The sequence below is a fragment of the Mastigoproctus giganteus genome, chromosome 9 (assembly GCF_048544385.1).
Source record: "Mastigoproctus giganteus isolate SK-2022 chromosome 9, ASM4854438v1, whole genome shotgun sequence".
Classification (NCBI taxonomy): Eukaryota; Metazoa; Arthropoda; class Arachnida; order Uropygi; family Thelyphonidae; genus Mastigoproctus; species Mastigoproctus giganteus.
In genome coordinates, this window is record NC_143583.1 from 54,253,824 (window position 1) to 54,277,170 (window position 23,347).

A 23,347-nucleotide genomic window follows, 5' to 3' on the forward strand; every position below is an offset into this window, starting at 1 on the left:
GCGTTCATTGAATAGAAAGTTATGTTATGTGTTTCCTCGAATTTAAAATTTAAAAATTTTTATCAAATTTTGTTTCAGTGGGTAGCTAAGTTTAAAAATGGCCACTTGTCGGTAGCTCTGGCTGCCCTTCAACTTCAAAAACCAATTATTTAATCGCTCTTGTTCCAATTATTTAATCTATCTTCATCAGGAGTATTGCTGTTTAACTATCTGCGAAGTTGCTGGTGGAACTACTGTTTCTTATGGGAAGGGCCAATTATTTTTAAAATATAAGGTGCAAGACAGTAATAGTAGTAATAGTAATAGTATTCGCCATATACTGTAAGGAAGCTACAGGTTTTTGCTGCACTGGAAAAAAAAAACATCAAGTAGATAAGAAAATACGAATTATATGCTTCCTTCCTCATACAGGTAACTATTCAGTTGACCTTTGAATTTATTCAAACTGTGAACCTCAACTACTGGCGAGAGCAACTTTTCAGCAATCAACGACTCATTGGCTAAAAGAAAACTTCCTACAATCTAATCTAAACTTCAACCCCTGTAATTTGAATTTATGACCCCTAATTCTGGAATTCTTTATAACAGTGAAAATTCCACCTTCGTTCATTTTATTAATCCCTCTCAGAGCCTTATAACCTCAATCAGGTCACCTCTGAGGTGCCTAGTTGCCAAGCTGTGTAGCCCACATAATCAGAATCTTTTCTCCTACGGTCGTCCTTCTGTCGATCTCACCATTCTAGTTGCCCGTCTTTGGACCCTTTCAACAATCTCAATGTCCTTTTTTAGATGAAGTCTCCATACTTGAACACAGTATTCCAAATATGGTCTAACAATATTAACTTATACAGTGGAATTACAACTTCCCTATCTCTAGAGGATAACGTTCGATATATCATTGATAGGACACACCATGGGCTTTCCTGGCTACTACCTGTTTGCACTGTTCAGAAAACTTCATATCTGCCCGTATCGTAACTCGAAGATCCCTTTCCCCCTCTGCTATTTTTATTTCAACCCCACCAAGTGTATAATTGATTTAGGGAGTTGCTATTCCTCAAGGGTAAACTTTGACTCATCTAGACATAGCAACGTGTCAATTACTTATCTATCTGCAGTCACTATGAATTAACGTAGATTTCGGAATGCGTTGCTTTGCAGCCAAGTATCTGTCTCTCGAATATTCACAGAGGGGGCAAGTTCTGGCATATCAGGATCTTCGTCACCGTGCTGCTATTCGTTCACACTTTGTTTCTTCCATCATTAGTGGTAACAAATTGTGAGCATACGGCAAGCAAAGATCCAGTCCTCTCAATGGACTGGACCTTTGTCCATCTTCTCCAAAGCCCAAAAGAGCAAGACAATCTCGATAAAATGTGAAGATCTAGAATGCATATTTATTGACTGGCAGAGCATTGTGAATTTGTGCTGCATAGTCAAACCAGAAATACAGGAAAACAGTTCTATGGTAATTCCGGGATTCTGTTCGGAAAAATGGCCGGAAATATAGGCTTCAGAGAATTGGCGATTGCATTATGATAACGCCCCTGCACACTCGGCGCTATCCATTTAAGAACTCTATCACTGTTGTCCGCCGTATATGATAGTCGAGATCCGCTACGATTCGCGATTATTTGTGGCCCGCCTCCTCGTGGCATAGATGGCTACTGGGTAGGCCTTTCTTGACACATTTCTGTATTATCACAGTGGATTATGACGGACTTGAATAGGCTCTCATGAGCCATCCTACTCAAATCGTTTCATTGAGGAAGACATTTTGTCGGGTTCTTGGTGCGAAAGGACTTCGGACATTGTTGACTATTTCGAATTGATGTACTTCATTCTCTGTACGGTTCTGTAAATTGTATCTTTAATATTGTATGGATGGTATTGTGAATATAAGGTGAGGTTGTCCAAATTGGACGCGGACCGCCTGATTAAAAAAAAAGCTCCAGTTGGAGCAGTATATTGGCGTCTAATCTGTGCAGGTCTCGTAGGCTATGAATCAGAACAGATCAGAACGGATTTATATTTATTATCAGGGTAGACATAAGATGCGGGTACTATTCCGATTAGTAGTAGGAGTCTGCTCTCCTCTATCTTCCTCAACTCCAAATGTCTGCTATTCACCAAGTTGCATCTCCTCTAGCTTGGTCTATATTCTGATTTAGCGATACTTGATGGACTGCTAATGACTGGCGGACTTAATTTGGTTTATCTGGACTCTGCTAACAGTCTGCAAAGGTGTACCTCATGTGAAGAGCACATCTTTGGTGAACCCATCACTTATTTTTGGACTTCATTGAATTTAGTCAGCTAACGTGGATTCTTCTTTCTGTTGGCATCTTAGTTAAGTCTGAACTTCATCAATGCGCACTTTTTATAATTTATGGACTAATGGCGTTTTAGTGAGCTTCCTATCTGATGGGGTTTTAGTTCCTGGACGTCTTTTACTACACTGGATTTAAATATATGTATTATTTATGTATATTGTATAACAGGGTCTCTAATTATGTCGGGGATGCCAGTTTTTTTGCAGGGAATGCCTAGTATAATAAATAAATAAAATAATAAGATACTGAGTACGTCTACTCACCAGATTTAGCTTACTGTGATTTTTATTTATTTATTTTTTTTTGCTTTCCTAGTTTAAAGTCATCTTTAGAGGTCACATATTTTCAATAGTAATCCATATGACAACATATTCAATCGTTTTTAACCCCAAAGTTATGTATTATTTGTGAATTTACTTCATTTTTTTATCACGAGAAAGTGTTGATTTATTTAAGCTTCTACGGATGTTTTTTCTTAGAAACAAGACAGTTTGAATTATTTTATTTATGGAACATACTAAGCCTCACTCAGTGTAGGCAAGGTTACCTTTGTAGAACGTGTTTTGTTGTGCGTGTGGGAGGAAGTTATCGGTGGCAAAGCTTGTTCCGAAATCATAACAACTCTACTGACCCACGATGTCATGCCTGGTGAAGTTGTGTTAAGATTACATTTTGCTTTGGGGCCAACTAATGGCTTTACTGTAACGGGATCGAGAAGCCTGAGTTAAAATGTCAAAAGATGCTTTTAGAAGTAGCGTGCGTGGGAGTGAGGTTATTGGGGAAGGCTAAAAACAGAAAATAGAGAGGTGCACTGATGGGATTTTACTATCTCACTCAAAGCCAATAAAAGCTTTCGTTTTGAAAAATTGAAAATAACTCACTTTTCAAGTCAATAAAATGCGCTGATGTTGCCTTCGGATGCAACAGTGAATTCTAAAGATTTGTTCGGGTGAAAAATCACAGCGCTAGGAGAGTATCAAAATTACCAGTTTTTTTTTTCTTTTTTTGTATTTCTATTACGAAGTTCTACAGGATGGTTGATTTTGATTCATTGCTATCATTAATAAAAACTGAATTATCTCGACGTTAAATTATATATTTATTTAATAATGTACACTACGGTGACAAAAGCAGCAGCCATATGAAGGACACCAGAGAATTAAGAAAGAAAAAAGAAAAAATCTATATCTACACTACTCGATAAAATTAACAGAACACGTAGAAAACGTGGTAATTCGTGCAGCTTGCGATGAAGCGGGACAGTTCTATTCTCTGATGAGTCCACTTTTGCCTACAAGACGTTATTTCATGTGGAGACAATGAGGAATGCGGTACCATCCATCCAACATCAGAGAAAGGGACACTTACAGTGGAGGCGGTGTTCTCATGAGGGTCGGAATAATGATCAAGTCTTACTCCTCTTCATATTTTTGATAGCAGTACCTTAACTGCGCAGAGGTACCGAGAATAGATCCTCAAACCCTATGTGTGACATTTTATGGGTGCGGTTGGCCCAGATTTTCTTTTCATGTAAGACAATGCCATTGCACATAGAGCTCAAGTGGGAAAGGAATGTCTTGAAACTGAAGATATCCAACGACTGCCATGGCCAGCACGATCAACAGAGCTAAATCCGATCGAACATGTGTGGGATGTCCTTGGGCGTCCATTGCATGCCGGAAACCAACTTCTCGATCACTTGGTGAGCTAAGGTCTGCGCTGGTGGAAAAATGGAATTTGTTGCCACAGAATCTTAAAGACACCCTTATATTGATCATGGTTCACCGTTATCAGGCCTCTTTAGCCGTTGGAAGGGTTCATACGCCGTGCTGGTGTCATGTGGACATATTTTGGAGCGTCTTGTATCGATTTCTGTAATGTGACCCTTTTTGGTAATTCTTATACAACCCCATAAATGTCCCTTATACCTGTCCGAAGTTTCTCGATGCCTTCTCATTTCATCGTTACTCTACGGTACACCACCATACCAAATTTTGTTCCTCTTCATCTCAAGCTGCACGAGTTACACCACGTTTTCTTCGTGTTCTGTTAATTTTGTCTAGTAGTAGTGTGGTTACAGCTTTTATAACACATTAGCAGGTGTTTAATTACAGCAGATAAATCATGGTCCCAACGAAGAACCCTGAGGGTCATCGCATGAAGTAAATGTAAAGGACGACCTTCAATGACTACTTTGGCAGACAACTCGGATAATGAATATATGCATAATGCAATTTAATAAAGGCAAAGACACTCCATTTCGGAAAACTGTGTCCTTCTGTGGATAAATAGCTAAGAAGTTGTTTAGATATGTACAGAGTGAGGGATCCTCCATTATACTTTACCTGACACAAAGAATCTAGAGAACGAGAAGACGAGGGAGAAATAGTCTCGAGACAAAGCTATTAGGTCAGAGGCCGTGTTCTTAATTTAATGATGAATCCCCGGGAAGTCAACTGGTTCCTCTTTGCTGCAAGTCGTGCTGAGCGTCAGAGGGTTGGAGATGGGTCATGTGACCCATTTCCAAACATATGTCTAAAGAATTTTTTTTTAATTATTTATTCACTGAAGAAGGACCCAGAGTATTCATTCACTCTTGGTAGTTCATTTCAGAATTAAAACCTTCTGTTTTTCTGTAGTTCAATATTTCTCACAGTTCTGGTAATTTTGTTGTTCTCATGATTCTGGTGGTAGCGTATGCACTCCAAAGATTAATGTCGTTATTCTATGAAAAGAATAAATAAAGTTCACATCGAGTTTAAAATTAAACTCCACTACTTGAAATATAAGTTTTCCTCCGCTTCACAGGAGGTGATTTTCCTTGTTCAGCATATCAGAGAGAAGGAAATCCTTTCCGCTAAATTCCCGTAAGCCCTTTGGGCTGTAACCGATAATTCAAAATTAATGGACCGATTAGAATGACGTAGTCAGCACAACACGTTAATGCAATATCAATTAAACTTTGGTTTCGTTCATGGTGGCGTTAATTCGATATTTTCTTCCATTTCCTTCTAATCGCTCAGAATATTGGGCAATCTATTCCTCTTTATCGACAGACTCTTAAGTTTCCTATTGGATCTATTCTTTTTCTTTTTTTAATCCCAAAGAAACCTTACTAAACTTCACAGACCTTAAGAAGATTTTAAAAACAGTTAGAAAACGATCCGATGAATCCATATCGATCTCCTTGATCAATGCTAGTCAATGCCCAACGCTTATTGGAAAACTGTTATCGCTAAAACGTTAGAACGCTCGTTTTCAAGCAAATCGACAGCTGCAGATTCACCAAAACAAAATAACCCTGCTATCACTAGTAAATCTTAATAAACCAATAACTTTAGAGAATCTCATTGGTGACAAGGCAAATATTTTCGAATTTTTCAACTTTCTGAAGCAGATTGGACTTTTTAATCTTTTCTGATTTTATAAAAATATTTTGATTTCCCTATATAAAAATTGAATAGGCGCATTATAGCCATAGTAGCTTATGCGTCATTAAACGCCCATAACAACAACAACAACAACCAAAACAAAATGCACACAGAAAGTATCGCAAAAGGTATTTTAGATGTGCAACAAGGATCAGTGGTGTAACAGAAAATCGAGGATCATCCGAAAAAGAGGAGGGGACGAAATTTTATATTTTATTTTTTTTTCAGCTAAACCACTGATCAATGTGGATATTAATAATGGCAGAAAACATCGGAATCCCAAAATTTCTGTCGACGTGGAAGAATAAAATAAATGAATGCCTCATCACCAGATGGCAGCACGTGAAACACATCATTTCCGTACATTTCTGGTGCTCTTTAAATTAAACTGAAATAGGATCAGGCATCCCAGTGGCGAAACTACCATACCACTAGATCGGCACGGTGGAGGAACCAAGGAGTCAAGGGGCCCGACAGCTGGTTTGGTATACTTGTTATAGTATTAGTTTGGCATAATAGCTGATAGGCAATCTAATAGAAGGTTCCAGAATTTATAGTTTCGCCACTAAGGGCTATCATTATTAGCCAGTAGTTTGGTAGATCACCATATCGGCATGTCGTATATTTAATCACCATAAATATTAGAAATAATGAAGATATAGATTAATACGACAGTTTCCCTATACTGTACTGTACATGGAATGATAAATCACTTAAATAAATAAATATAGATTGTTTTTTATATATCATTATTTTATATATAATTTTTATTTTGCAGTTGTCGTTTTAGCAACAGAGGGCAGCTCTCACGAAGTGGTAAGTAAATTATTCATATCTTTAAAAATATTTAAATATTATAATTATCAAAATAAGCTGCATGTATAATACTAGCCCTTGCAGAAGACATACTAACAGAACACAAATATCCACTTTCCCTTCATTCCTCACTTGACTTACCCTATCAATGGCGCCATCTACCGAACGAAATATGAATTGTTAATTACACTAGCAAAATTACACTTTTTAAAAGAAAAATAAATTATTAATTATTATTACCGTTATCACTTTAATTGTAAAAAAAAATAATTTTGCATAAAATAAAATATATCAATTTATTAATTAGAGTGAAAACGAAAAATCAAAAATGAATTTAATTTGGAAATCATTTTAAAAATTAATTAAACACTTATATTAACGCATAAATAAAAGTTTTATGCTCCGAGACCTTGTTGTTGTTGACAAGAGGAGGGTGGGGGGATTACGTTATAGAAGAAAGATTGCAAAAGGCCAATGAGGGATCTTTGGGAAAATAGGGTTCTTTAAATAGATTAACTAAATTAAAGCATTGATTATGTATTGCATTGTGTTACTTCGAAGCGGTAATAGTTAATATATTGTTTATAATTAATTTAGCATAAAGATTAATCACGTAAAGAATTTTAAAGGGACAATTATCCCCTGGGGCTCACATCTGGTAAGTATGGGCTTGGCACACCCAAGGTCCTGAGCTAGATATCATTCTTCTCTTCTTGGTGATTCTTTTCTGCTTCTGACTCTTGTTTTTTCTCTCTCTCTCTCTCTCTCTCTCTCTCTCTCTCTCTCTCTCTCTCTCTCTCTCTCAGGGTAATTCAGAATTTTTTTTTTTTGGCTGGTGCAGCATAAGCCTCAGGCTTCCTTGCACCATATGGCTAATAATAATAATAATTATTATTATTATTATGTCCGTTGTACTATATGAAGTAGTGCAATACCGACTCAACTCGTTCTGAAGGTGCAATATTCTCTAATATAAATAGTCCGTTACCAAACACATCAATAGAATGTTTCTAGCCAACGCTATCGTGCTTTGCTAGTTGTCCCATAATTGATTGCAGAAATAAATTCTAATTAATACATGCACCTTTTCTTTTTCACAGTTGTATCATACTTTATGTACTGTTGCTGTACAGTAATTTATCCGTGCCTCGTCCAGGTCGGTCAAGAGTTAACATATGTTTGTGTGTGTTCACATGTGGACACACAAATACTACAGTTAAAAAAGCAACAAGTCAATCATAACATAATAAATCAATAGGATAAAAAATTTAAAAAATAAAAACATTTTTATTATTTTAAGTTTGTAAATTTTTATAGTTATAAAAAATGTATTTAATTTGTTAAAAATATAATGCTAAACTCTCTGCAAGTGGCCCTTGAAGAACAAAGGGCCTGCGTAAATATTCCCTCTCTCGTCGGACCTGCTCCTCCTAATCAACAGGGCTGTCCTGTTGTGGATCATATAGTATTTCATAAAGTTCTTTATTTAAAATAGTGAAATATAAAGGCAACTCACTGTAAAGGTAAAGAGTGAATCGGTACCATTACTCCGTGATGACACCTGTCTTTCATTTGGTTCACAATTTACAACGAGTTGCCTTAGTATTGGTTCATTTGGTATTGGTTCATGAAATTTCATTTGGTTCAAAACCAACTTCGCAGTGATAAATAAAGAAGCACTTTAAAGTAACAAAAGAATAGCAAAATTTACGCCACTGTACGCACTGCACCTTCTCTATCACATGAAAATGCTGTTTGGAGTATTCTGTTACCGAGGCAACTCGTTGTAGAGGCAAGGAAAATTCCACATATTGTAATAAACAGGATACTGCACCGGTTTCTTTTTTATAATATGGCACAAACCAACAGGTTATAGGAATTTACAATAAACCATGACTACAATCGTTAAATGATATTTAACAGTCATGCAGGCTTGAATCATGGTCTACTCAAAGGGCATATGCTACTGCACTTTTTCTTTTAACCACTCGGCTACATTACGTCTCATTACAGACGTAAAACACTGATTACGTTAAATCAGTGTTTCTCAACCTGTGTGCCGCGGAAAATGCAAGTAATAAAAATTAATAAATCCAAGTTTTATAATAAAAATTAATTAAAATAAAAAAATAATTGTTTATTTACGCTGCACCGATCCCAGCCCCTTTCATCAGTCAATGTGACGTCACGTTGTGATTCCTAGTACTAGATCTGTTCACGTTTAATTTTATAATATGGCTAAAATATCTGATAAAGTTCAATAACTATTTAAACAAAATTATACCAGTGACTATTAATACCAGGACAAAAAATATTCCGAATATGAGAAATGAATTTTGTTAAAACTGTCAGTTGTCAAAAGGGAAGCTCAGTTTATTCTAATAAGCAGTGCAATACCAAGGCAACTCATTGCGAAGGTGGATGCTTCACGTAATGTACAATATCTTCTCCAAATACAAAACTTGGATTGCAAACATAGAATAGAAAAATAAGTCATGAGTCACTTTGAAACACACAGGCTTCCCAGACAGTCATCCAATTATCCTGCCCCTAATGCAGGCCATGGGGAAGTTGCCGAGAAAAGGCATACGGTGTTAAAATGTAAGTTTTTTACGACAAAAATGTTAAAGGTGAAAGGTGAAAAAAATTCTTAAAGGTTCTTTACGATTCCTTAAAGGTTAAAACTTCTTTCAATCCTATTAAACAGACAGAAAGAACATTAAACTTAAGGGATATTTTTCAGAAGCAGACATTTCAAACTTCATAAACGGGTAAACACTTGAGAAGTGGACGGTTTCTCTTAGCCATTTTTTTTTTTTTTTTTTTTTTGGGAAAACCATAAGCACCAGAAGTATCAGAATCTATAGTGCTTCGTACAGTGCATGGGTTGAAGGTTGAAAAGATGAAAGAAAATACTTGTTGGCATGAATGTCTGTAGGTTGTAATTTTAAGGAAATACGTATGATGACGGGAGTTTGTTCCAGAAAATGGAAATTAAAGGAATAAATGAGGAAGAAGAAAGGTTTATTCCGTGAGTTCGAAGTTGGACAGTAAAAGAATGATGACCGGATGCGGCACGTGTAAGGACTGATTTTGAAGAGAAAGAGTTAAATTATAAAAGCCACTTCAGAAGAACAGTGACCACAGAAGAATCTATACAAAAGGCATGCCGAAGAAACAGAACATCTATGAGACAGAGAATAGAGAGACTATGTTACAGATGAGTCATTAATTAAAATAACTGCTCTCTTTTGTCTCTTTTGAGAGAAGTTGTCGGGGCACCGCTCCAGATGTGGGAACAATATTCCATGATAGAGAGGATTTGATATTTATACAGTGAACAGCTGTTTGGAAGAAACGTAACGCCAAGAGTGAAAGATAAAAGCCCAGTTTTTTAGCTACATAGATAGGATTTCCGGTCAATGGAAGGTCATTAATATACAAGAGAAAAAGTGTTGGGGGAAAGAATTGACGGACACCTGCATTAGTGGAGAAGATAGAAGACAGAGAGCCATCTATCATCACCTGCAGTCAGCAGCCAGATAGAAAGTGGATACCCAGTAACAAAAAATAGTTGATAAGCCATAAGATGGAAGCTTATTTAGAAGACCTTTATGCCAAACACAATCAATTTGAAATGTCAGGAGCAACTGCTTGAGTTTCATCAAACGTTTCCATTGAATTTGTCCACAGATGGGTGACATAAGCCAGAATATCACTAGTGGATCGATACTGACGGAATCCATATTGGCGATCATTGATCAGATGGAAGGTTTCTAGATAGTTTAAGATTTGGCGGTTATTATATTTCTCCATTAATTTAGAAAGAGTAGAAGAAAGTGCAATGGGATGGTAATTGAATGGGAGGGATTTGTTCCCCTATTTAGGAAGTAGCTAGATATTAGCAAATTTCCAAGCAGATGGGAAAACACCCGCGGAATAAGAAAATGAAAAAAGGCAACACAGAACAGGAGTAAGCTCAGGAGCACAGGTTTTGAGAACAAGTAGAGAAATACCATCAGGACCTGGCACTTTCTTGGCACCAAGACTGCACAAAACCTTTCTGACATTCTTTTGACGGAAGACCAATGGAGTTATTGATTGGAGCGTACTGTGAATGGTACGAGGTAGTTTACCAAGATCATCAACCTAAATTGCTTCTAAGAATTAGAAGAAATTTAGGATGATAGCAGGTCAGCTTTATGTTTGGCTGAAGTGGCAATAGAACCATCCAGTTTTTAAAAAGGTGGGAATAGAAATGAGCAAAAGTTTCGGCCAATAGTTTTGGCAAGAGACCAAAATGCTTAGCTCATTTATTGGAAAACCAAGGTATAAGACGAGATTTTAAGGTAAAGTGTGGAATAAAGGATTCTATCCCTATAAAAATTATTTCACTGACACGGTCTGAGTAAATATCGACATAAGAAAAATTGAAACAGTAATAAAACGAAGGAAAAGAAATTTCGCAGATCATTCCATTTTGCATTCTTTTAATGCTAAACAATATGATGTTGAGAATGGCCACGAGAAAAGCTCCATTGGAGAAGAAACAATGATCTGAGATACCTAGAGGACCACTCACTTCGACCGTGTGCTTAGAAGGGTTGTTTGTAAAAAAAAAGATCAAGCATGTTTGCTGCATGGTTAGGTCTATCTGGTGTTCTGGTAGGTAAATGAACAGGTGCTTGTAATTGCAAAAGCCTGGGCTTCTCGGCCTGCTGTGTGCGGGTGACTAGAACATCAAAGCCAGCTGGAGTTGTGAACATTAAAATCACTAAGGGAAACTACCTCACTGTTGGGAAAGTTGTACTAGAGAAACTCAAGTTTCAAAGAAAGAAAGTTAAAGAGTTTCAAGTGATTAGCGGGGTTTGGGCGATAGAGGCAACAGATGAATTTGACAGAACGTGGTAGAGAGATTTTGCCAGAGAAGATCGAAAAGAGGAGATTCCAAATTGCTAAATCTCTGACAAGGAACATCAGAACGGTCATACGCACAAATACCACCGTTGAAGCGAAAAGTGTCATACAGGGAATAATTTGGACTGAGATGAACAGTGGTTGAATCAACCGATAACTGGGATTCTGTCAGAAAAAGTACATGGGGTTTGGCAGACTGTAAGTGAAAAGGGACATCATTGAGGTTAGATATGAGACCACGTATATTTGTGAAATCAAACTTATCTTTTCGCAGATAAGTTTGTTCCATTGGTTTGACAATTCGTGGTGTATTCAATAGCAAGAAAAGGTGGGGGGACGTGCTGTATGAAGTAATGAAATTTTTGGATATGGTATACACATGGCAAGAATAAACCCAGGTCCTTGACATAAAGTGACTTCGATAATGCCCCCCCCCCCCCAATATACACTCCTCAGACTCCCTCCAGTCTCTATCTAGCAGAGTAGAGGCAGCGTGATTATGCAATAGCTGATCCCAAGCCAATATATTCGGTCTAGTGAATATCTAGCTTCTGGCCCGCGAACACCATTTTAGAGCTGCATCCTCGAAATACAAGGAAGATTGGATCATGCCATGATATCCATCATAATCTCAAAAAAACACCAATCATGCTATATGATAGAAGAGATGATCGCGTTGCCGGAGCTTTGCTCTGGAGACTAAACATGGGTTCCACCATTTCAAGCCTCCAATAAACAAATTGGCCGTGTTGCACCGTTGATGAGTGTCATCTACCACCTAGTTTTGCCTAGTAACACACAGAGGAGGCATACCTTCCCTCTGGTGTGGACTTCGACACCTGCTTACGTTGATTTGTGCTTGCGTGATCACCTCCTGGGTGCCGTATTTCAGGAGGTTATACCCAGGGTTATTAACAGTCCCACCATCGTGAAGCAGAGAATTTGGCTGCCACAGAACGATCGGGCTTCTTCGAAATTCGGTCGATTTGACTTAAGTGTCACCCGAATATCATTTCCATCATCGTTTTAAACTCTCAGACAGCAGGCGTAGCTTGACATACGGGAGAGAATGTCTATGACAGCCTAAAGGACCAAGATTCCATTATACTCCGAAATACCAAGAACCATCGTAAGCCATGGACAAACAACATACGCATTGTGTCCGTTGTAACCAGGGACATATTGTAACGTAACAAGTCCCTTGTTACAATAAGAACAACGAATAAAGTACAGCCTCCTGTTTTGCTCTTGGTGTCTAGTTTCCTCAAGTGGGGTGAGGTAGAATTTGCAAATGACTGAATAAAGCTGCATTTCATCTCTGAACAAAGCGAAATGGACTGCTGGTGTCTGTATCAGTCACTTCGTTCGTGGCATAGGTTTCATCAATCCACTTCAAGTTTTGAAAAGTTTGTTTACTTTTATAGATTTATTATGTTTTTTTACATTAATTTTATTTTATTAGAATTGTTTATTTACCTAATACTTATTTAGTCAAATATTCGTTCTATATGCTTTTCTAACATTTTAAAAAATTTAATCGTACCACGGGTGGTCAAAAGTTCTGAGAACGGAGTATGAGAGAAAAAGAGTTCAGCCGTTTGAAAAAATTCTTCAAGTTGGGCTTCAAACTAGGCTTCCCCAACTGCTCTTAGATCTTTATCATCTTTAAAACGAGTTTCTGAACAAATAATAAATACTTGAAGGAAAGATCTCGATGTACGGAGGGAGAGTTCTTTGTTCAAATCATATTCATGAAATTTAGCTCGTTAAACCTTTGCTTTGTGCACGGTGTTATGGAGAAACAAAACCCAAGTGGTCCAAATTTCCTCATCTTTCTTCATTGAAACTTTGGCATAAGGCTGGCATAATATGCCCCTGTTATTGTAGTTTTAGGTGCAAAGTAATCAATTAACATCATTCCTTTTTTTACCCAAAAAACTGAGACGATTGGTTGGATTCGAAACTTTTTTTTGTTTGGTTTGGAGATCCCTTGTGCTCTCTCTCTCTCTCTCTCTCTCTCTCTCTCTCTCTCTCTCTCTCTCTCTCTCTCTCTCTCTCTGGATTAGCGACAATTAATTTTAAATTATCTTTAAATTTCTTCACTATGTGATGTTTGCATGAATGGAGAAGTTTCTGGGAACTCATCTTGCCCAAACTTTGGACAATCCAAACTCATGTATTATTGTTAGATTGCTTGATGTTAAGTAGTTTTTCAGTTTCAGTCACTTTAATTCTTCCCTTTTCTACTTTTTTCTTCAATCTTTTGAGAATGATTGCTTCAGATGACGACTTGAATGATCCTAAACTGTCTCCCGTGTCCTTTTGAACTCTGCCGACCATCTTGCAATAGTATCATAACTGGGTGATACTTCTCAAACACTCTAGCAATTCCTTCATGGATTTATTTAGTATTGTTGCCCTCTTTGGTTATGATTAGAGAACAATGCTCCTTTTGATGGATAGTTATTCTTTTTTGCATCTATTAAATAAAATAAATAAATAAATTTTATAAACTGCATAAGACATTGACATACAATCTATTTTATAAGCCACTAAGAATAGATATCAAAACAACCTGTTCTATAATTCATTGATACAATTTATGCATTCTGTTCTCAGAACTTTTTTATCATCCCTCGTATACTTCCCACTTCCCCTTCGCATTATTAGTGCTTTGCGCTTGTCTGGAATTATTCACCTTTAACTGGTTCATTATTAGTGTCTTATACTTTCCTAGGTTAAAAGACAAACGTTTGGAAATCGAGGCAGAAGGCCTCAATATCGCACGCGACAGTTTCCTCCATTAGAAGAGGATGAAGACGTTTCCGAAAGTGACTATGCAGAGCCTGAACTCACCGCACCCCAGCCGCCTCCATCTCCACCAGGTGGCCGGAGGGGTGTTTTCCGAAGCAGAGTGCAATCGCCAAGGGTGGAGCCCCAAGTGTTTGTAGAAGAGGATGTGTTTCAAAGCACCACTGCCAAACCACCGCCACGACTATCTCCCCCTCAGTCAGCGAACCCTAGGAGATACCCTCCTCGCATTGCTGTACGTCAGAGGATTGTGCCATCCCAGCAGTCCCCAGCTGGACCACCAGCATCGAGCGAAGAAAGGCGGACTTATATTCGTACGAGGGGTCAGTTTAGACCCCCGCCAGAAGAAGAACTTGAAGAAGAACCAGAGGAAATTCCCGTTAGGCCCGTTCTGCGACCTTCGCCTCCTGCTATCCCCCAATTTGTGAACCCACCTCCTAGACCACCGTCAAACAGAAGGACTCCTACGAGGTCTCGAAGCCGTCCAGCACCTCCACCAGTGGAAGAAGAACCTCCAGTTCCAAACCTCACTCAGGCAGTCCCCGCTTCGCCTCCTTCGAATCCCCCTCGTCGTAGGGTGCAAGGAGCAAGGAGGACAGGGGTGAGAGGTCGGCCCCGACAGCGCTCCACAACTACGACAACCACAACAACGACTACTACTACCGAAGAGCCCGAATATTATTACTATGAAGACGAGGAACCCCAAGAACCAGCGCCTGTACCCACTAAACGAACCACCACCACAACAACAACCCCACCACCTCCTCCACCACCTCCACCTAAACCTCCTCGAAGAGTTGCTGTTCGTCGTCCTTCCAGCCAGAGGGCTTCTCAACCGCGACCGCCAGTGAAATTTGACCCAGAGAGTCAGTTTCTTCCACCCCCGGAAGAACTGCCGGCAGCGCAACCATCAGAGGAGAGAGTAACGAAGAAGTTCACCACCAGCAGCACCACGACAACCCTTGCCCCACCGGCGCCCGTGAAACCTAACATCACCCGAACCAGGAACTTGAGACCCAGAATGGACGGTAGGATAATCGATTTCCTCGGTGACCCCAATTTTCCGAGGGAGTTAAAGGGGGTCGACTTAACAGATTATCCTTTCTACATCACGGTCCCCGAGTCCATAGACTTTGAGTGTGATGGAAGACACGATGGGTATTACGCCAGTATTCCACATTTTTGCCAGGTAAGCCACTGCCTTCTGCGCAAGCGCAATGCAGGTAAACTGCACCACACCCCTGTTCCCTCTTACTTCAATCTAGATATAAAACAAATACGGGTTTCGCCATCGAGTAGAGCTTTCATTGGTCAGTTGCTTTCAGAATGAGAGCTTTACTCAATATTTATATTTATGTCAAGATTAGAGTTAAGATTTAAGAAAAGTTGGTATATTAATTAAAATTTAGTTACTTCGCAATATTTAAGTCCATTTTTTATAGTAAATTAATTTAATCTAGTGTTTTGAAATTCGCCTGGATGTGTCAGCATGTTTCATTAAAAAAACCAGTCATGCGCAACAGCTGGCCCTAAATATGACTTTTTCTGGTCATCCTGCTACTGGAACAATGCAACACGCCTCGTTGCTTCTGTAAAAAGAATTCTAAACCCACACTTTCCTCTAAGTTTTATTTCTACAAAGAATTACTCACGTAAATCGATAAGGCAGATGTGTGTCGGTTGGATGATCAGCTGAAATCCAATGTCCAAAACACACCACAGAAATAATTCAAATCATTGATCTCAAGCAACACAAACTGACAATGGTGTGTGCTCAGTTTGTTGATGAGAATTGGTAGAATTGTAGCGTAGAGTCACGGCATAGCTAGTTAGTGCTTTTTTTTTGACCCGCTTATAGAAATTCTCTCTACTATAGTAATGCTTGGAACAGAATAGGTGAGACTAGGATTTCAAATTACAGATTACGTTATACGAATTAATTATATTTTTTAAATATTAATTTTATTATTAATAATATTTATTAAATTTTATTAAAATTAATATGAATAAATCAGATTGTTTTATAAAATTACATTATAGTTAATAAGAATGATTATTTAAAATGTTGAAAGTGTGATTTTGAACTCGGATAGCAGTTGATTACTCAAGTTAGAATAAGGCGTAGTTAATAACATTAAAAATGTATTTAGTGTTTTTGAAGAACAAGTTAAAATGCGTGTTTTATATATATTTTTCTTTCCTTTTTTTTTTTCAGCTGTTCCATTATTGTTTTGCTGGTGCTAGATACGATTTCCTGTGCCCAAATTACACGTTATACGACCAGACAACCTTCACTTGTAGGTTCGTCAACAACGTCGACTGTGCCAGTTCCGAACTTTATTATAATCGTAACAATGACCTTTACGAAACTACGACGCTACCCAGCAAAGAACAAAGCATCGAAGAAGATAAAAAGGATAAGAAAAAAAATAAATAAATTTAAATGTCCTTCCATTCGCTTACTTTCAGTTCCTGCAATGCGTGGTAACGCACTTTAAGAGAGAACAAATTTAAGTCCGATGTGATTTAAATAAAAAATAAAATAAGAAAAAAAAAATAAGACCCCACCATAACGGGTTTGGCTTTAATTTTTTTTTTTTTTTTTTATATTTTCAATCCCAAGTTGAGAAAAGTGCGGTTTATTGATGAAGTCACCTGATTTTGGTTGTTAAATAATTGGCTGCATTTTTCGCATTAGATTTTCGAAAAAAAAAAAAAAAAGAGACGTAACTTCTCTTTAATTAACCTTGAAGTTAATAGTCATTAAAATTGATTTTGTTCCTTTAATTTACGAAACCAGTGACCAAAAAAATAATAAAACCAAAATATTGTAATTTTGTAGAACTCTACACCGATCGTGATATAGAAACAATGGCTAGGTGACTATAGGAATTGTGGGAAGTCCACTATGACAAATTCCAGGAGAATCTGTCAAGTTATAGAAATCAAAATCGCACTGTCTCGTTTATGTTTCTCTCTTTAATTTCATCCCGGTTACTATGGTAACGATTCAAAAGTGGCGGAAGTTATTTTTGAGGAAGATATTTTAACAGTTAAGGTACTATCTGGGTTCGCTACGTGGCATACCGTTTTACGTTTCAAATATGTACGCGTGTTTAGAAAACTGCGCGTTTTTCCATCTACCCATTCAGAAAAGGGGTGAAGGTATGTATCCCTTCCTCTTTTAAGAGGAAATTTTCCATCTGTACAGATGCTCTAAGTTAACGAAATAAAGTGAACTTCTGCCTTTTTAGCATTTGTTTCATTCTTCTTTTCAAATACCAAAAAAAAAAAAAAAAAAAAAAAAAAATTAGGGGCTGTTCGGAAAGTGATGGACTTATCGAATATATAATAGATATTAAGTTATCTATTATGTTTGACGATCATTAATAGAGTTGACTTGAAAAGTCTCTATTAGTAGTCCATGAAGAGTAGAATCTGTGATATTTGTCGGTGAAAATACTGTACAGTACGCAGGAATTATTAAATGTGTAAAACGTTAATAATTTTAACACGATGATCAATAGGAATTATAAAGCTTCTTTTAAAGTTTCATTGAGATTGTGAGAATTTCTAAGTGGCCTTCGGAAGAGGAAACTACACTGGTACTCAAAAGCTATAAAGAAAACACAATATCTCGAATACATTTTTAAATAAAAATGAAAATAAAACTACATAGTCATCAGTTTTGAAAAAAAAAAAAAAAAAAACAAGTCAGATAAAAACAGCTTGTTTGCGATACCCTTGTAATGTATATTATGTCCCCAAAGAGCTCTCTTAGGGAACCAACCAAAGAGCTCTCTTAGGGAATGACCAACCAGATCCTAAGGCCTAGATCAAATAGAGCATGTTTAGGATGCTCTAGGCATGAGGTTATCAGTCACTGATAACTCTCCACCCTCCTAGAAATTTTACTGAATTTGCGTCAGCCCTAATAAAGTAAAACGGTTATAAATTATTTACGATTTCGTGTTTGTTCTTCCTAACCTAACAGGCCCTGCAGAAAAATATTTATTGCTTGTCAGTCATTGATTTAGAATTAACAATATAATTCTGCCTACACGCGTGTACAGGCAGAATATAGTGACTTTTTTTTCCTATTGAAATACGTTAATTTCAAAGTATATTTGCGTAAATTGTTTATAGGCTTTACTGCGCAAGGACAACAAGGCTATAATGCGCCTTTTTGTGTAAATATTAGTTTAGTTTGTACACTGATCATGTGGAGAAAAGTACATACACGCAGGGTTGGGGAGTATACAGAAATATGGTATTCAGACCATCAGAGAAACAAATATCAATGTCCAATGACTATACAATATTTACAAATGATAAGACAACCCAAACATGAACATCAAATGACTGCTACCAAAATGGAAAGAATAAATAATCTCTGTTAAGTCTAAGCGTTTTCTTTGAGGATTCTACAATCGGACAAGTCTCTTCTCCTTCACAACGTATTTTCTGGCGTCGTGTAGGTTCGAATAAGCGAAATGAGGTACTATTAACCTGTACACTGACCACTCCTCTAACGTTGTAATGCTAGTAGAAGGAAGCATATCTGCTCCATTGTTTTTACATTTTGATATTGTACTTGATTTCAAAACAAAAGATTTAGAAATTCGGATATTTCTTTTAAATGTATCCCCCAGCAACCAGATATCTGTCATCTGCACTGGGTAACAATAGCGCCACCTATTTCGATCATGCCATAATTTCGAAGTCTAATTTATCCGTTTCATCTTTAACTTTTCAAACATTTTAACCACATTCTGGTTGTACCTGTAGGTTAGATTGATTCACGAGGTACAAAGGTGCGCACGTGAATGACGTCAGAGACATCTCGGTATCGATTTTTGTTTTGCGTGTGGTCATTAAAATCAAAGATTCATGGGAATGGTTTCAACAGAGTGTGGTTATCACACCGGCACTTAGATGGGTCTTCGAGGAGCTGGATAAAATAGACCTGATTGCGGAGGGTTCATGTTAACCATCCACATAAAATTAACTCTTCGAACAGTTCTTCCGAGAATCCACAGTTTACAGGGAAGGTCAACTGGCGGTACATATTTCACACGTGTTCTGTCAGCTGTGTGTTTTAATAGGAACTGTTCGACGAAATGCTTGAAGGTTGTATATGCAGTGCTAATTACAAGTTCGTGAAAGAGAACTCTGATTTATTGTTAGTAACTAGCATTAAAAGCCATCACAAGTGTAAGGTAACTTTTAACGATAGTTTATTCTAAAAGGCATTAGAGGGTGAAGACACGTGGTTTGTTGTGAAAACAGTACAACAATTTTTATGCATGGTGATTTTTTTATTTCCACATTTTGCTAAGAAATGGCATATCGTTTAAAGAAAATAAAAAAAAAAAAAAAAAACTCTAATTACGTAATAATATGATATACACTGAGTGATCACCGAATTATGACCACCCTTATGAGAAGTGAATGCAACCCGTTGACCACATGAGGTACCAGAGTAGCAGTTAGTTGACCTACGTAGCATATATTAGGTGTCAATGATTCAGTAGGTAGTAAAATTCCGAGCGTGATGGGTAAAAGGAAGGATTTATCGGACTTTGAAAAAGGACAGATTGTGGGTGCTCGATGAGCTGGTACCTCAATTTCCCAAACTGCTGAACTAGTGAGGTGTTCGAGAGCAGCCGTATTTAAAGTGTACCAGGACTGGCGTAAAAATGGTCAAACAACGACCCGACGGCAAAACTGCAAAGGTCATTGAACGGTTGAAGTTAGAGGTGAGAACCAGGTTCGACGACTCGTACAGGCGCAGCACTGTTCAAGAGTTGACTACCCAATACAACACAGGCCAACCGGGAACAATATCTGCCATGACCATGCGTCGCACGTATGGGCTATACCAGCAGACAATCCCTACGGCATCCTCTCCTGACCAACGTTCATCGGCGTAAAAGACTCGCCTGGTGTAAACAGCATGCAAGTTAGACATTAGAAGACTGAAAGAAGGTGTGCTGGTCGGATGAGTCACGTTATTTACTCCACACCGTGGATGGTCGTATACGGATTTGGCGTCAACAACATGAGGCTCTTCATCCACCATGCATGATATCAAAAGTGCAGGCCGGTTGAGGCGGTTGTATGGTGTGAGGCATGTTTCACTGGCAGGAACTTATTGCTTATTATTTGCTTATTGTGCGTTTTGCACAGATCTATTTTCATTCCCCACAACGCTCTCAGGGCTTTGGAATACTGAGCTTGGATTTGTTTTTCATAGGCGAGGTTGGCAGCAAGGATTACTCCTAGGAATTTGACACTGTCAGTGGGAGTCAGAACATTTCCTGCCAATTCTGGACATAGAGAAGATACCGTATCAGCAGAAGTCATTTGACTTGGCGTAAAGATTAAGGCGCCTCCGTAGCCAGGTGGGAAGGAGCAGCAGTGCGTAGCACACGCTTCTTGATTAGACCGGGGTTCGAGCCCGTCACCACCAAATACGGAGGATGCGGAAAGGTCAGGGAATGACAACCGCATATCCCGGAGCAATATGGCCTTAGTTGCTAATGCTCCTAAAAACCAAATAAACAAACAAACAAACAAACAAGCGTAAAGATTAGATAGTTTGACTTCTCTGAATTGACTAACAGGCCAAAAAAGTTGGCATACTTATTAGAATGTATTTAGGTAGCTGTTTACAGATTCAGAGGAGATTTGTCTTTCTTGTGAGTCACCAACATGGCGTTTGCATGACAAGTAGCATACAATATCATCAGCATACGATAGGAAAGCTGGAATTTGATCCATTAGTGGAACGAATATTGCTGTAAATAGCAAGGCTGAGAGAGAACTACCTTATGTGATCCCTACTTCTACGCTTTTAGAGATTGTAATGCCATTGCCTGTGAAGTGAAGCATTCTCCTGGATATCAGATTATTCAGGATCTCGAGCATATTTCCGGATATCCCATAGAATCTTTCAAGTAAGGCAGGAAGGGGCGTTATATCGACTGAGTCGAAAGCAGATTTCATGTCCAGAAAAATGGTGTGAAAACCTTCGTTGTCATTCCACGCGTGAAGTTTCTGTGATAAGGACTGTAGGCCGGTTACAGTAGATCTATTAGGCATGGCATAATGGGTATGTTCAGGCCTATGCGCAAAGATTGCGAGTGCTACATCATTATAGATGCACTTCTTGAGGCATTTCAGGAAGGGAGAGGCAATTGATATTGGCCTGAAGTCAGCCGGCGTTTTCGCATGAGGCTTCTTCGGAACTGCCACGACTCTGTATGACAACCAGCTTGAAGGCACCTGTGCATATTTGAGTACTTTGTTGTAGAGTTGAGTGAGCTCTTTGCTGATGAAAAAAGAAGCAATTTTTAGACTAAAAAGTGGTATTGCGGCAATTCCTGTGCTGAACTTATCAGGTAGTGAATTTATTATTTTTATTAGCTGTTCTTCAGAAATTTCTGTATTACAAGAAGGTGAAGAAACGTTAAACGCTTCATTCCAAGGATATGCTTCGGATACACTGTGATCTCGTTTAAAACGCACCACATGCTCGCACCATTCCTGGACATTTAAAGAGGGGTGCAAGTATGACTAGTGGACCACACACGTTTTCCCCTGGATAGCCGGCCGTTCATGAAATTGTCAATAGCAAATTGTTTACTCTTCTGGAAATCCATCCTTGCTTTGGAAAATTTGGCGTATTACTCTTGTGAAGGCGACTTCTTGTAAGAGGCATGGGCTACCTGTTTTTCCCTAAAGGCCTTAGTCAGGAGGTGATTCCACCATGGCTTTGAGTGGGGACCAAGGATGCAAGTTTTAGACATTGCAGACCTTGCAATGAATTCCATCCATCTCGAAAGCCAGGAGGCAGCCTCATTGATGTTAAGCTCAGCCAGTATGTTCCATGGGTAAAGTTGGAAAAGGGTTGTAACTTTTTCAATGTTGATGTAATTTGGATTGTATACTCTTCTGACAGTGTTTGTAGTTTGTACTTGCGTACGTTCATCCTTAGGTGCCTGCAGAGATATCACAGCAGCGATCGGAACGTGATCAGACGGGAGGAAGTTCTCAGTTATGGTCAGAGTTTCCTTTACTGATCAGTTTGAGAAGATGCGCTGCAGGGTGGCATCGCCATGTGAGGGAGGAACAAGAATAAGACCAATTCCCATTTCTGACATGTTCAATGACAGTGTATCTAGGAGCTTCTTTGTGGCTGGCAGTGGAAGGTTAAAGTCTCCGAGGATGATGAGCTTTTGCTGATGATTGATTGTGAATGACAGCCATGCTGTCAGATTAAGGACAGAATCTTCAGAAACTGGTGGAGGGAAATAAGCGGCACACACAGAGATCGACAAACCAGCAATTCTGTAGATTCCAAGAACAGCTTCTATGTCACCTACTGTATAAGTGGATGCCTTAATCAGGGGGGGGGGTGAACTCCTTTGACAGGTTGCTACCCCGCCACCTCGTCTCGCAGTTCTATTAGCAGCCAGCGTGTGATAGCCAAGATTTGAGATGAAGGCAGCAATTTCCATTTCATCTATGAGCCAGGTTTCAATCAAAATTACGAAGGCGTACTCTGCGCAGGAAAGCAAATCAAGTAGGCCATCTAGCTTGTTTTAGACACTCCTGATGTTTTGTAGGAAACATCGAATATTTACTTCGACAGCAGGTTATATTATGATGAGATTACTCTCGGAACAGTATTTGCTTTTCATATAATGGTCTGAAATCTCGTCCCGGGATCGATGTAGCGTTCGATGTGCCCTGCTGCTGGATATTCTAACCGGAATGCGACCGGTCCCATGTTCGCTCATCATCGCCATGCTAGACATCCACAAATTGCACCCGCTCTCGGATATAATTTGGGAGACTCCGCTAGAGAGGACAGGTAGCTATGCTGGCGTAGTAATGCACTGTTGTGGAATGGGGTTCGGGCTTGATAAGTCCTTGGCCTTTAGTGTTCCATAGTATGGCATTACCAACAGACCTCTGGGCTAGTATTCGACATTGAAGTATTGTTGGTAATTGGGCTGATCAATCTGAATCCTG

The 23,347-nt window shown here is 38.6% G+C and overlaps 1 protein-coding gene across 1 annotated transcript in view; it reads left to right on the forward strand.

The window, feature by feature from the left end:
• The window catches only part of LOC150080246 (uncharacterized), a 39,320-nt gene extending 21,759 nt beyond the window's left edge, over positions 1–17,561 (forward strand). The window contains exons 2-4 of the mRNA XM_090381425.1: positions 6,543–6,580; positions 14,235–15,497; positions 16,524–17,561. Of these exons, the coding sequence (XP_090237551.1) occupies positions 6,543–6,580; positions 14,235–15,497; positions 16,524–16,745 (1,523 nt within the window). The 3' untranslated portion in view covers positions 16,746–17,561. The remainder of the gene's footprint in view (positions 1–6,542; positions 6,581–14,234; positions 15,498–16,523) is intronic.
• The last annotated feature ends 5,786 nt before the right edge of the window (positions 17,562–23,347 follow it).